General features: G+C 29.3%; 1 protein-coding gene across 2 annotated transcripts in view; it reads left to right on the top strand.

Moving 5' to 3' along the window:
• LOC108556602 (homeotic protein Sex combs reduced-like) overlaps positions 1–10,329 on the top strand; it is a 34,401-nt gene extending 24,072 nt beyond the window's left edge. The window contains exons 2-3 of one of the 2 annotated variants that reach the window (XR_001890824.1): positions 9,144–9,516; positions 9,870–9,943. Coding sequence is in view for 1 of the 2 variants with exons in the window: in XM_017912776.1 (XP_017768265.1) it covers positions 9,144–9,356; positions 9,870–9,985 (329 nt within the window). In the remaining variant the exon portion in view is untranslated. Of the gene's footprint in view, positions 1–9,143; positions 9,517–9,869 lie in introns of both variants that reach the window. The other variant, XM_017912776.1, reaches the window with a different exon arrangement.
• The last annotated feature ends 5,787 nt before the right edge of the window (positions 10,330–16,116 follow it).

Raw genomic sequence — 16,116 nt, forward strand, 5'->3', positions numbered from 1 at the left:
TTCTAACAAATGATTTTGATACTACAAATACTACGTTTGTTATGTAGTATTATATATACCTCAGTTCTTGAACATTTCTGTTCTTATACAATTTCAGTTTTCGAACAACCTTTATTATTTTGAAAATAATAATAATCTACGAGAATAATACAAAAACTAAGTTTGTTATGCATTAAAACATATACCTCGGTTTTCGAACATTTCGGTTCTCAAACCATCTCAGTTTTCGAACACCATTTACGAATGAATTATGTTCGATAACCGAGGCACATACAAATTATAATTATAGAAAACCAACAATTTTTAATATTTAAATGCACATTTTATTTTGTAATTGAAACAAATAAAATTATAATCTGCGAGATTAATACAAATACTACGTTTGCTATGAATTAAAATATATACCTCGGTTCTCGAACAATCTCAGTTTTCGAACAACTTTTAGATATGAATTATGTTCAATATTAACTATAGAAAACCAATAATTTTCAATATTTTTTTATAACAATATCACTAATTTAGTATTTGAGAAGTGTCAAGATTGTGACATGTGGCACGTGTCCGTTTTGCGTTGTAAGTAATCGACGGACGGCGGCAAATAAGAATAATCTCGTTGGAAAAACCGCCCAGATTAAGACGATTAACTCGAAATCGCGCCACATCTTCAGAGGATCAGCGAGACTTGGCAACGCCACCAGACATTACTCCTTGCGTCCAACAAACCAACATTGTCAAGCCATTAAAATAAAGGAGGAAAATAGAGTTTTATTTTCACTTCACTACGCCAAAGAAAAAAAGATGAAAGAAGAAACGTCGCATAACTGTTTCGTAATTAGCACACTTGTTATTTAGTAAAAAAGATCTTTGATTAATCATGTATTTTTTGTACTATTATTTGATAATATTTAAACTAATATACATTAGATTTTTTTGATTGTTAAAATTCACTTAGAAAAAAGTTAAGTTACATAAAAAAATAAAAAAATATGAAACAAAGAATGATGAAGTAAATTTTTAGAATAAAATTCATGTCTAAAAATAGAGATTTAAAATGCAAATGATAAAATAAAAATTATCTTGTAAAAATTATCTAAAAACTGTCACTAATAAATTGCTAAGTTATAATATATTAAAATAAATATCTACAAACTTATTACAAACAAACAATAGTGAAGTAAATTCTTGAATGAAACTTCATGTCTATTAATAGAAAGTTACTACTAATTTGTTTTGAGCAAATATTAGAAATAGTTTGAACATATTAATTTACGACAATATTTCATTTTAATTACTTTATTTTCATAAAGTAGATAAATAATTTACTTAATTATCCACGATAATTATTTATAAAAGTTTTGTTCAATTAAATAATTTAAATTGACAAAAAAATCTTCAGACAATTATCTGAAATTTTTACGTAATTTTATGCAAATTGTGTTTGATTTATATAATATACAATAAATATATATGTTTTTAATAATTTGTAATAATTTATACAGTTTTATTAGAAATAATCAAATTCGTTTGCAGCGCCATCTTTTACACTATTAAGAACTATTATTTTTTTAATTAATTTCAATTAATTGTTAACATTATAAACAAATTATTGATGTTAGAACATGAAATAACTTACTTTTACTTTAATTAGTAACGAATTGGTAAATTTCTCAATACAAAACCAACGACTTTTTGATCTTTCCAACTACAATCACGTTCCGTTTGTCTATACAAATTCTAACTGTTTCGCTTCCCGAAAGGCCGATTAATTCATATAAATAGCCACTCAATTTCGTAAATAAAATAAAAGCCTTCCATGTTCCTATCCAATTTGTCAACGGAAAGCGATATATCATAAGTTCCAACGTTCTCGCAAGTCCTCTATTCTATTTAGTCTTTTTTTTTTCATTTCTCCTTTTGCATTTATTTACATTCCCGCAACGATATTTCTGTCTCGGAGCCGAAGTGATAGTGTTTCCGGTTAGAAATTAATCCTCGACCCACTGAGATTCGAGTTAAACAACGAAATTTCATTAAGTTCGATGTCTATAATATATACACACACACATTTCGTTCGTTTCATGATAAATCGTTCTACAATTTTTATATATATTTTTTGTTTCTTATCATTATCCTTGTTGTGTGTATTCGTCTGTTTACTTTTCTTTCTTGTATTTTTTTTTTCGTCCTCTTCGCCGCGTGGATTGTGTAAAGTGCACCTGTAATGAAAGGGGGAATTGCATCAGAGGTATAAAAATACGTATTTTTTCCCCATAAATCAATATGCAAATACCGGCCTGCAATAAATCACATTCAGCCTGAAGTGTAGAGAAAAATAGCGGTCGTGGATATCAAGAATTACGCTCGACGGAGATTCGTATTTGTTAATCGTAATTTTCATTTTGCTAATTATTTCCGCAACGTTTCGATCACCTTTCAAAACTAACATTCTATTACATAAAACATTCCTTACACAAAACTATACAAAAATTTAGTAATTTTCGTATTAACTTTACTAATCTAATTATATTCAATTAACATTTTTATGATAAACAACAACAAAAATATTATATAAAGAATTTACGTACAGTTGAAGGAAATTTTCTAAACTTAAAATATTGATAAAAATATATAAAAATTTTGCATTATTTTTACTAAAAGTTTATATAATTTGACAAATAATTACATTTGTTTATGAATTTTAATATTTTCATTAACTATTAATGAATTTAATGGACAAAAACAATACAAATTTTATATATAAAGAAATTACGTATTATGTTTTTTTTTTGGGAAATTTCAAACGCGAAATTATGTAGTGTTATGCAAACGGCCGGCGGCGAGAGCGAAAACCGATAAATCAAAATCTATGCGCGTAATGATACAGCCATTATCTAAACTCGTATCAAAGTTATATTTATTTTTTTGTTTGTTTTTTTTTGTTTGTTTTTTTTTGTTATTTTTGTATGCGGCGAATTATTAATGGTTCAATTTTTGTTGTTTGTTGTCTACGGTATTTAAATGAACCATTTCGAGGATTTATTGCATTCGCTAAGTGAATATTAGCACGATTTGTCAATAGATATGATTGCTTTTTATTTTTTGGTTACTAATCGAAAGTATGCATTAACAAACAATTTACATTTACTTGTAGTTTATTATATTTGTTCTATTTCTTAACGTTTATTAAATTTGATTTGATTCTGAGAAATGGACATATTGATAATGAAGAAGAAAATTTATATATTTTGAAATAAATTGAAATATTTTTGTATAAGAATCATAGATTTTTACTCTTCATTTAATTATATTTATTTTAATATATAAAAAAAGTAAAAATAATTCAAAATTAATAACATTTTTCAGTTTATGAGTACATTTACCAACTTTGTATATTAATTTCATAAAGAAATATATAGATTATAAAAAGTAATTGAAACTTTCTCTATTACAAACATGGGATTTAATAAAAGTAAATTAATGTAAATTAACATTAATAATTAGTTTATGTGCACATTTACCAAGAAATTATTTGAATTTTATAGAAATATATCACAAAAATCTTTATTATCATTAAAAATCACATAAATTTTCATTAATACCATTAATTAGTTTATGTATACATTTACCAAAAAAATATAATAATTTGTTAAATAAATTTATACTTTAAAAAAAGTAAACTTTCATAATTACAAATATAGATTTTCACACTTGATTTAATAAAAGTTTATATAAACTATATGAATCAATCTATTAAAATATATTAGTAAAATTTTAATGTTAGGAAATTATTGATATTTATTTGATTGAGTTACTTGTGGATTGAGATGATTTATTACTAAATAAATTTGTTGAGATTTAGACTTTTTAGCTGAGATGTTTACATTTAATATAAATCAAGTTCAGTTTGATGATGATGTTGACATATGTCATTATGGTAATGAAATGTGTCATTATGACAATGGCATTTCTGTCATTATGTAATGATGATAAAATTTGCATCAGTAATTAAAAATTGCTGTTTTATATCAATGATTACTATAAAATAAGTGTTGATCTTTAGGATTGTGTATTTTTATGTGAAGAGAAACAGGAAATGTATTTGTTGTGTGTTTCGGTGGAGAGAGGAGAGAAGTGGATTGGTGAGTTGGGTTCTAACAATATTGTCAGTCGGGAAAAGATGCAATTGTTATCAATTAGTGGAGCATCCCGGGATGTTTGTAGATGGTAGAGATAGGTTTGGTGATGGATAAGCCGGTGAGTTTGTTTTTTCGGGTATCAACATTTTTGGGCGATGTGGTTTGGAGAACACCCACATGGTGAATGAGACTGTATACGTGCGTACGAGTGTGTGCATGTGTATGTGAGAGAGGAGAGTTTGGGTTATTTCGGTGATGAGGTGCAAACCCAATTATAACTCGGATACACACGCATCTAGAGATATATAAAAGCAATCTTAGGAACGACAGCGGAATGATATACAAACATTTCGCAAGCCGCGGACACGGCCAAGTGACAGCGCCGCTCGTAATTCACCGGGTCCGTATAGCCTAGGTGTTTTGTAGCACGTCTTTCTCAAGGAAGCCGCCCGAAGGAGATGCCACCGAATAAATCAGGCGGCTTGGCGCTGCGCCAATCACGTTGTTGTAGGAGGCTAAAAACTTAAATGCTAATACCGCTGCCACCGTCGCTCCTTCAATCCTCTAGCACCTCTTTTTGGGGGCGGCGGTAGCGGTGACGGCGGCGCGAATAAATAGACCAGACCCATCTCCATCGGATAGACCGCTTCCTGGGTATTTCTACCGTCTTTTCACCATCATCAACCATCGTTGCAACCATCCGAAAGTCCGTTAATTTATCGACGGTCGCATCTGTTACGTTCTCGTAATGTTTTCATAATTCATCGTTTAACAGGTGAAACTAGAAACCGAAGTGGGTCGAATAAAAATACTAATCCGCATTTCGTTTGAGAGAAGGAGAAACTCGCCGCAAAGATCTCTCCTTCTCTCTCTCTTTCTTTATATATTTTCCGTCCTTGTTCGATTGGGGGGATTCCCCCCGTCGATTGTTGCTAGCTGGTGGCATGCATTCTCATGGCCGGGCCCCGCCGCTGTCACTTCTGACATTCCCCGTTAAGTAACACCATCTGACACGTTCTCTGCGTTCCCTTCTCGGATAGCTCCAGACGCTGTCGCGACTCATCCCAGCTCAAATATCTGACGCTGATTGGCACTTGCCTTGCCACTTTTATCCCATTTTTGCTTCCCACCCAAACACACACACGCCAACGCACACAAATACACAACGGAGAGAACTAAGAACGAATCACCCAGCATACTCCACCATTTAAATACTCCCCAATTAGAATCCATCATCACAAAAGCAGTTCTAACTAATACTAAATACAACTACTTGTAACTATACTTGTCAAGTACTTTTTAACTACAATACGTTATTACTACAATACGATTTTTTTAGTATATGTGAAATTGTTACAATTCCTATAAGTACTTGCGTAAATACAAGTTATTTAACACACATTTTAATATACCAAGTATCTTGACAAGTAACACTTAGTTTGTAACTAATATTAGATTCGATTAAATCAATATACATATAGAAAACATATTGATCTAGTATAATACTTGTATAATAATATTACTTGTCATGTAACGCGTAGTGTGTATTTAACACTAGCTTGGATTAAATCAGTTCACTTGTAAGAATATATTAATCGACACTTGTAAAGTAACTTCTCATGTATTTGGTATTTCATATTTATAGTTGCGCTGATACAAGTTACTTGACATATTAATAATATATTATATAACTTGACTTGTATAATGATTATCAGATTAAATCACATCAATTAACTTATACAGAACATATCTATCAAATGCACAAAACTCAATACTTGTCAAGTAATTTCTCATGTAATCCGTGATTCATACATTTACATTTGCATAAGTATAAATTACTTGGCTTACTAATAATATAAAACTGAATTTAATCAATTAACTTTTACCGAACTAATCCATCAGAAATATACTAATTGATACTTGTCAAATTACTTCCAAGTAGTTGACAGTTGGTATATGTTTGTATTTGCGTAAATATAAGTTATTGAACTATTGAACTAAATTTGTATAAACTGAAAAAGACTAAAAGTAATGTAATAAATAAATTGCATACTTGCCAAGTAACTTGTGTTATTGCAAGTATTTATATTAAGTCATCATAACAACTGTTTTTTTCTCAATTTGTTGATACCATTTAATTACAAGTACTTCTGATGCACTTGCAAATTTGTGGTTGATATCCATGTAATATAGAAACTTCTTAACAAATACAAATAATGCCTGTTTTCTATACATTTATAAAAGTATAATTTGAAAGTAATGTAATTATATAACTACAATTCATCATAATTCCTTAAATACTATAACAGAGTTTGACTGTTTACAGTTTAATGTTATTTGTATAAAATAAATACGTTTAAAAATACATTGAATGAAACATTACTGCAATTCTGGCACTGACCGTTCGCAACTTATGCCAAACATAAATTACGTGCAAAGAAAGTAAACAATTTTCTTTTTTCAATTAAAAAAGTGATTTTTCAATTAATTTGTGCAAATTAACAAATTGAAAATTAAAATATAACAAATTGTTACTTGAATTATTGTAAAGCAATAAATATTAGAATAATAAAAGAAAAACGTTGATAATTTCATATAAATATGTGTTTAATTTTCGAAACGTGTTAAAACATATGGTTTATATTACATTACATAAGGAAATGCAGTTAGTAAGACTTTTATCATTTTTATAATTTTTTAAACATGTAAATTGTTCAAATTAAATAATAATATGTAATTTTTATAAATATTTATATAATAAGGAAGTGAGGATTGTTACAACTATTTTTTTCAATTAATTTTTGTTGTAGTTGAAAGTGCGGAAAACTTTGGTAAACTATATATTTTTTTTCTATGAGAATCGATCAATAATGCGGCCGTTTATGTTTTGACAGCGAAATATATATGAACTGTCGACACTGGTTTGTCAAGGAAATTTCGAAAGTAATTAATGATTCGAGCATTTTGTTTATCCTGAACGCATTTAGTTTCACTATTTTTTTCCCTCCAAACCCACCGAAATTAATCGAAGAGAGCAACAAAAAAAAAACAGGGAAAAACATCGTTTCTGTTAAAGGTCGGAAGTTCCAAATCGAATTACTTTCCTCAACCATATAATTAATAGTGTCATTAATTACAATCCAATAATTACAGAGAGGAAATACCGAAAAATTCTTCGTTTCGGATTATAAAAATTATGCAAATATTCCAAAAAAATAAGGAGCATAGAAATCCTCATTGTTTTCTTCTCTTTCACAAAACTAGGCCAGATGTAGGAAGAAAAAAAGAGCCGAAATACATGCATTTTGGCGCAACGTAAAACTGGATTAGTCACGGCCTCTAACATAATTCAAGTACAGATGTCTTAGCACATCTTGAACTACAAATTCTCAAAGAAAACCCGAAAATACACAAATTTGGTAGCATAGATTTAAATTTGCGAAAAAATTACGCAAAACTTTTGGCTTTTTATCAAATGTAGTATATTTTCTTTACACTTACGTGTATATAATATTTTTTTTAATATATTATTTTTGAAAGTGGAAATTAAATTGAGACGCGAAACGTCGTAAATTCGCGGCGGAGAGAACCGAAAAAGAATCATCGAAAATTTATCGCCAGTTGAAAGAGAGCGGATGGGAAATTAGTCGAAACGGTTCTAATTGAAACGGCAACATCTGAAAGGACATAAATATTTTGTGTCTTTTCTCATTTGTATTTATTTATTTATTTATTCTTTTTAATGTGAGAGGTAAACCATTAAAATAACCGTTTTTAATGCTGTTTATTTTCGTGTTAAGGACGTGTGTGATTAATGCTCATTCCTATTTAATGATTTTTATTACTCCAACTGTTTTTTTAAGTATCTTTCAACTATGTTTTTCCTATAGGAAATATACGTTTTTTTTCTTTTGATGATTAAATTAACACGTTTCTACACTAAATCAAATATTGTGATTAATTGCTCATTAGCACAATTATAAGTAGATCAACTTGTTTCTTCTTTGAACTAAATTATTACAAAAAAAAACTTATAATTATTAAATTGCATTTTTAACTAAATAAGACAAATCAATTAAATATCAAAAACTTTGTGTTTCTGTTAAAAAAAAAATTTGAAAAAGTTTTAAAACTTTCGGAAAATCTCAATAAATTCAAGGAAATTTAATATTAATACGTTTCAAAAATATATTTTTTAATTTCTAAAGAAATAAGTGGGCTTTATTTTTTCTTTAGATAAAACTTTCATTTTATAGATTATAAATTAGAAATATTCCAAAATGTTAATTAATGCAGGAAGCTAATAGTAATGTATTAAAAATGTATGTAAATATGTAGTTTATATACTTATTTTAAGACAGTTTAAAACCGCACTAATTGATAATCACAAATAAACCGTACAATACAAGGACTTGATTGTACAAAGTGGAAGAATGGACCATTTATGTACAAAAATCAGATTTTTTTTTTAAATTTTCAAACCGGATTATAGTGAATCCGAACTGAAGAAATCCGCACTATGCGAGGTATTAGTGCTTGTAAATGATTGTAATAAATCAAAGAATTTCTATAAAAAATTAAAATCTGTCTGTAATTTGAAAATAAGTAACGATATAAAGAAATAATAATGATAATATAAAGTTTAATTTATTTAGAAAACTGCAATTAATCAAATATTTTACTAGGAAAATGTTAATAATTAGAAAATATATTGAAGTATAAACATGTTCCAGAGATTATAATTGTATAAAAAATGTGTTCATTTGAATAATTTGCTTGCAAAGTTAAGTTTTTGCAGTTTTTGAATAGTTTTAATAATAATTATTTCAACAGTAAACAAAATCAATTGGTAATGTATTTAATATAATATAGTTGAGAGATGAAATATGAATGAAAGAATGAAGATGAAAGTGAAATGAAGATGTTGTTATGTTGAACGAGAGAACATTTTTTTTTGTAAGATCGTGTACGAGAAATATTAACATGTGTTTTTTCTTTTGTCTGCAGGTACTGTAAATGCGAACGGTGAGACGAAGAGACAGAGGACGTCGTACACGAGGTACCAAACGTTGGAGCTGGAGAAGGAGTTCCACTTCAATAGGTACCTGACCCGGCGGAGGCGCATCGAGATCGCCCACGCTCTGTGCCTCACCGAAAGGCAGATCAAAATTTGGTTCCAGAACCGTCGCATGAAATGGAAGAAGGAACACAAGATGGCCAGTATGAATATCGTTCCTTACCACATGTCCCCATACGGACACCCCTACCAATTTGACTTGCATCCTAGCCAGTTCGCACACCTAGCCACCTAGATCAAGTACATTAAGAAAACAACATGAAAAACAAAACAAAAAAAAACAAAAAAAAAACATATTTATAGGTATTATTTTTTTATTATTATTATTTTCTTATTATTATTATTACTTAATTATTTTTCTGCTCTTATTTATTTCTTCTTTCCAATTAACAAAAAATTCGACAAATTCGGAATTGAAACAGGGATACAAAATTTTAGATGTTTAGAGCTGCTTTACTTACTTACCATTGTTGTTGTTGTTGCTGTTATTGTTTTTGTCTCTTTCTTTTACTTTTTTTTATCTCTAAAAATTAATTCTCTTCCTCTCTCTCATCTCCCCAAAATGATGAAAGGCTTCTTCTCTCTCTCTCTGTTTACGTTTAGTTTATTTTCTTGTGTGAGTGTTGGTTTGGAGTACATCTGTAACGTTTTTACAGACTTCCATCTGGCCTCGCTTCAGGATGAGGGCTACGCATTCCACCAGGCCATGGGGATGGGAGGTATGGGGCCCATGCAGCGCGGCCTCTACGCCTGCGGTAGTCCCTACAGCTAGCCCTGGGCCGCCTATAACGGAGACTGCGGACCCTCGTAAACGGTCACCAATCGGATCTCAGCGCAGTCCCCGGCCTGCGGTCCCGCGGGCCAACGTTGGCCCTTCCAGCGTGGGCCCGCGCCGGATCGCAGGTTTCCCCATCCCCTAATTTACTTCTTTTTTTTTTATTTATTCTCTGCCCGACTTCAGCTAATAAATTAGTGCCAATGGACGTTCCGTGAGCAAATTGGTTCATCAATATAAATGATAATTATGAATGTAAAGAAAGAGCGGCATGAAACAAAAGTGTGATTTAAACTAAACGTTAAGTAAAAAAGTTAAATAAATAAATAAATGAAAACAAGTATACGGTAAAACGATAGATATCCTAGCTTTAGTGTAAATAAGTTAATAACTTAAAATTACTATTATTATATGAAAAATATGCGTAAAAAGTAAGTGAGCAACAAAAAAAATAAAATAATAATTCACGTAACATATTATGAAACTAAAATAAATAAGTATATTAGAAATTGTTCGAGGGAAGGAGGATATAAAGAGAGATGAAGCAAACCTATTATATTCTATTACTATGATTATACTATTTGTAAATATTAAACGTAAGCGAGTGAATGTATGTCCCCTTCTTCTAGATCTGTAAATACTATTATTGTGAATATTAGATATATTACCTCAAGCGATTATGTAACTAATCTAAGACTTTTTCTCTCTCTCTCTCTATTTCTCTCTTAAATATTTTTGTTTTTGTTTTTTTTTCAATAATTATTACCTGTTTATCCACGAATTCAGAGGGAGGAAAAACGGCCACCTGCGATAGTTCCTAATAAATACCTATTCTCGTTGGTTCTTTTATTTTTTTTATTATTATTATTTATATATAAATGTGTATATGTTTGTTTCTTCTTTTTAATGTTTATTGCCTTATATTTCGGAGAGATGATCGAAACAGGCGGTCCTTTTTCCTCCCAAACAAACAAACTAAAAGAAAAGTAAATAATTAAAATAAAATCATTACACCGTACTGAAGACGATTCAATATGTAAAGTTGTAATATATTGTGTATATTTAGCTCAAAAAAAATAATTGTTCCACATTCTCTGTTTCTTTTTATTATGATTATTACTATTATTATTATTATATGATTATTATTATTACTATTAATTAATTATTATTTATATGAACTACAAAAAAAATGATGATGATGAGATTTAAAAAAATAAAATAAATGATGAATCATATGTATTTGTACCCTTGTGTGTGTGCGAGTGAACTTTTTAGATTACAAATCGATTATTGAAGAACGAAACTATGAAATAAACTTGTTGTAATTGTCCATGCAATGATAAAGAAATAATAAAAGAAAAATGGAAGAAATATATTGAAAAAAAAATATGGTTTTATTGTTATTATTATTTCTTTCATACTGAAAGAGGTTTTCTTTTTTTACCTAGTTCTTTTGTTTTTTTTAGATGATTGGTGTCTGCGGTTTTGGAAAAAAAATGTAAATAGAAATGAACTTGTCTGTGCAATGGTAAATAATAAAATATTGAAAAGAAAACTTTCTTAATATTATTTATTTCGTAATGATTTAGTTTCTTTTTAGCTGTTTTTTTTTTGTTTAGAAAAAAGAAGTAGTAATTGTCTATAAAATGATAAAGATATAGTAAAAAAGACGAAGAAATAAGTATTGAAAAAAATATATATAAATTGGTAATTTCTTTTCTCTTTCTTCTCATTTTGATGATTGATGGTTTTGGAAAGAGCAAAAAAGGGAAAATGTTGTCTATGGTAAGGAAATAAATGTTTACTGGTATTATTAATAACAAAAGTTAATTCTTGGCTATTTTTTTTAGATGATTTAATTTGGAAAATGGAAAGAAGATATAATTGTCCATTCAATTATGAAGAAATAAGAAAAAAGTATAATGAAAATACAAAAAGTTCATTGGAAATATTTCTTTCTTCATGAAACAGTTTGTCTTTCACTTTTTGGTAATTCGTGTTGTTTTTTTATAAGCAAAATGGAAATATTGGGAGAAGTAAAACGTTCTGTGCGTTTTGTCCAATATATCGAGCTTTTACTTGAAACCTTATGCAAATGGTTCCAAACTGGCTAATCTTCAATTCCTGGGCGATATATGGCCGAATGGTTAAGTCGTCCTATCCACGATCCTGTGAACGCCGGTTCGAATCCTGGCCATGCCATCGTTCATCATAAATGGACAGTCAAATGAATGAGGTTCCGCATATGGACCTTTATCCTTCAGCCAAGTCGATGCAGATACACAGTTGAAGGAAATAGTGGAAAACCTCAATATACTACTGAAGTTAAACTACAAGACGATATTCAACCAACAAATGTTCAGTTCTTGGGCAATGGAATAAGTACTCGCATGCCGGACTCGACGATTTCCACAATTTTATCAACATATTCAACGATTGGCCTACCAGAGCATGTATCATCTTTGAGAACAGAACAGAAGCTTCGGAACCAACGCTTTGCTGTTGCATTCGATACTGTATTAGATCCATAAACAACACAAATTTTGGCCGCCTGCTCCGCTTTTCCCTTAGTCGTACTGGTACTGAAGAATTTCTTTTGGAACGCTCCAACACACAGTTAACTAAACACAAAACTGTCAAAGAACTTTTTTTTAAAGCGTTTAGTTGCCTTTAAGTCGCAGTATAGAATGACAAGATGCAATGTATACATCGTGAGACATTACTCTCTAAAGCCATCTAACGAAAAACGCTCAAAACTTTTTAATTCACCATAGCATATGTTGTAAAGACATGTTAATGATGAAAGTAATATGGTGAAAATAAATTATTAAGAAGTTCTTTTCAGTACTTTTTTTTTTCAATCAATAATGCTGTGATTTTGAAGAAAACAAGTAAAATAAATAGGAATTCTCTTTACAATAAATACATTTGAAAATTAAACACATTTTGTTTTGTATTGAAACAGGATTTTTTTTACCATTTTTGATGCAACAAATATATTATGAAATAATTGGACAAAATATATGTAAAATTATTACTATTTATTGATTTATTGAGAATTTTTTTGTAGATAATTGGTGATGAGGTTTCTGAGTTACTAGGAAATCAAAAAAGGAAACATCGTTAAATATAAAAAGTTAATTTATTTGAAAAAAAATGATTTCCTTTTCTCATTTCATTTTTTTTGCTGTGGTTTTGAAAAAGACAAGGAAAATGAAAACAGATGAAATTGTTTATAAAATGATAAAATAAAACAAGAAACATTAAAAAAAAATGAACGTTTATTGGAATTATTACTCTTGTAAAGAAAATTAATGTTTGTTTTTAGAAAAAGACATGCAAAATGGAAGTGACTTGTAATTGTTTGCAATGGTAAATAAAAAATGTAAAAATAAACACTTATTGATGTCTATTGCAGTTGCAGAGATATTTGAAAGAAGCATGAAAATATAGAAAAATGAAGAAACATTTCAAATTTGTTTAGAGGTTGTTCTTGGCTATTTTTTTTTTATATACGTGATGTTGTAATTTTGGCAAATACATGCGGAATGGAAATTTGTAATTGCCCATGCAAGAATGAAGAAACTCATTGATATATTTTTTCATTTTAGATAATTAATGCTGTTTCAGAATTGACTTAAAGATGCAAGATAGAAAAAAGTCCATCCAATGATGAATTAAATTAAAAAATGTATTTAAAAATAAATACTTATTGGTATTATTTGTTTCGTAATGAAAGATTTTTTTTTTTCACCTACTTTTTTGTTTGTAGATGATTAATGCTGCGGTTTCGGAGATGCCTAAAAGACATGCGAGATGGAAAGGAGATTTTGTGTGTGAGAGACAGAGAGAGAGAGAGAAAGATAGAGAGACAAAAGCTTGCAACGAAATATTTGAACTTGGTTTGAGGAGATTAATGATGCCCTTTTCCGAATGACATTTGATTATGAGTTTAATTCCGGTTTAAAGATCTCCGGAAAGTAGACGAATGTTGCACGTTTTGTAGAAAGAGAGACGAGGAAAACGGGAACTTCAATGTAAAACAAAAAAAAATGAGTATAAGAAAAGAATGAAAAGCCGGTGGAAGTTGGATTCCACAGCGTCCGAGCATATGGGAATGCTGAATGGGCACTTCTTCCACATAACTTCCACACGACTGTATGCAAATACCACTGTTCGGACATAAGACCTGGTGGTCAGACATCAAAATAATACAAGTCTTAAAGTCGTCTGTGTCACTCAAAGGAGCATTTACATATATAGGCGCGTTCCCATTTCACATAAATCTCGATCCAGTTCCAGATATTTATCGTGCCCGGTCAGTATTTATGTCCAAACCGAAACTGAATGCATATACGGATACCACTCACTAACAATCCTTTAATGAATATTTTCATTACGCTCCTTCGCTCATATTTTACGACCTCCGCATTACCATTCCTCTTCGAAATATGGATGTCCGTGTCCCGTCCGTGGCTCTAATGACTTCGGAGATCATATCTACATAAACGGACTACAGACCGTTCGGATAATAATAATACAAATAAAAGAAGTCAACTTTTGAAAACATCCAACGATAACAATTTCAAGAAATCAAAGAATACAATTTTGTTTAACAAAAATAAAGTCTAGTGTTTAGGACCAATAGAATTGACAGAATGGGGGTAAATTACCCCAAAATTTATCGGCAATGAGGACGTTCAGCAAAGTATCCATGAAAATTTATTCCTCCTACCGTTTTTATGGTATAAATTAATAAATTTTGGGGTAATAGTTAAAAATATAAACTATTAGCTTATTAATTCTACGACATTATTATTTTATCCATAAGAAATTGATTGATCTAAATAAAATCAAACTAAATTCATAAGCAATATTTTTAATTGATTACACATATTACTTTAACAGTAATAAGTACATTTCTTAAATAAAATCCTGACAAAAAAATCCTTGTTTTCTACTATCAGTATTTGGATTTAATTACTTCACAGATTGATTAAAATGACTTAAATCGTATTTAAATCATTATTTTATATCAAACTTTAAATAAAAATTAATGTTATTACATATTTTTTTGTATTATTTAATAAATACTAATAAAATGTTAAAACTTCTAATCTAATTAATATAATTTTAATATAACTTCAGGTTTAACTTCTTAAAATAAACATTGTAGGAAAATAAAGTAGAAAACATTATCAACTATAAAACTTTATAAGACTTTTTAATAATGCATACATTTTTATAATAAAAAATTAGATTTAATTTTATCATGATAACTTTATAAAAGCAGGTTAGTAATTTTTATTAAATATTTAAAGAAAAATATCTGTTATGTTTCATTATTTATTAATATAAATTCAATTATATAACTTAGAAACGGTTTTGTAAATGTAGTGAGTAATGCTGGTTGCAGACATCACTCACTTGCTACATAATACAGGTATTCCCCGACTTACAAACTAGTTCCCTTCCGAAGGGTTGTTCGTAATTCGAATTTGTTGTTAAAAATTTCAAAATATACTTATCTTACCACATTTTATCGTGGTTTTTACCATTATATATGTTAAATTAATATTACTGACTGCATAAATTTGAAAAAAATAGATTAAAATAAACAAAATACATATTTAAAAATACATTTTAATGTAGACAACACAATTATTTAATAAAAAAATGACAAAAGAAACAAATGCAACATAAAAACCTTTCATCTTCGGAATCCATATTTTGAAGCATTTGCATACCTTCGTTAATTTTGTGAACGCTGCAGCCATATCTGCAAATATGGCTTTTTCTTTTTTCTCCGCTTTCTAGATTATAGCCATTTATTCTTTGTAATTTCGGTTTCTGTTTCCCATACAGCTGCCACCCAGGACGTTATATTCTTTCCAGAATTGTCCTAATGTTTGTTGGTCATTTTCTGTAGAAGCTATAGCATTTTTAAAGGTTTTGTGAATATAAATGTGCTTTGCTAAAGCACCTTTATCCATAGGTTAGAGAATTGAAGATGTGTTTGGTGGTAAAAATACAACGCTAATGTTGGTACTTAGATTATTTAAGTATTGAGGGTGACCTGGTGCATTATTCAAAATAAGTAGAATCTTGAATAGAATGCTGTTTCCTGA

The sequence above is a fragment of the Nicrophorus vespilloides genome, unplaced genomic scaffold (genome assembly GCF_001412225.1).
Source record: "Nicrophorus vespilloides isolate i.1.1-1 unplaced genomic scaffold, Nicve_v1.0, whole genome shotgun sequence".
NCBI lineage: Eukaryota > Metazoa > Arthropoda > Insecta > Coleoptera > Silphidae > Nicrophorus > Nicrophorus vespilloides.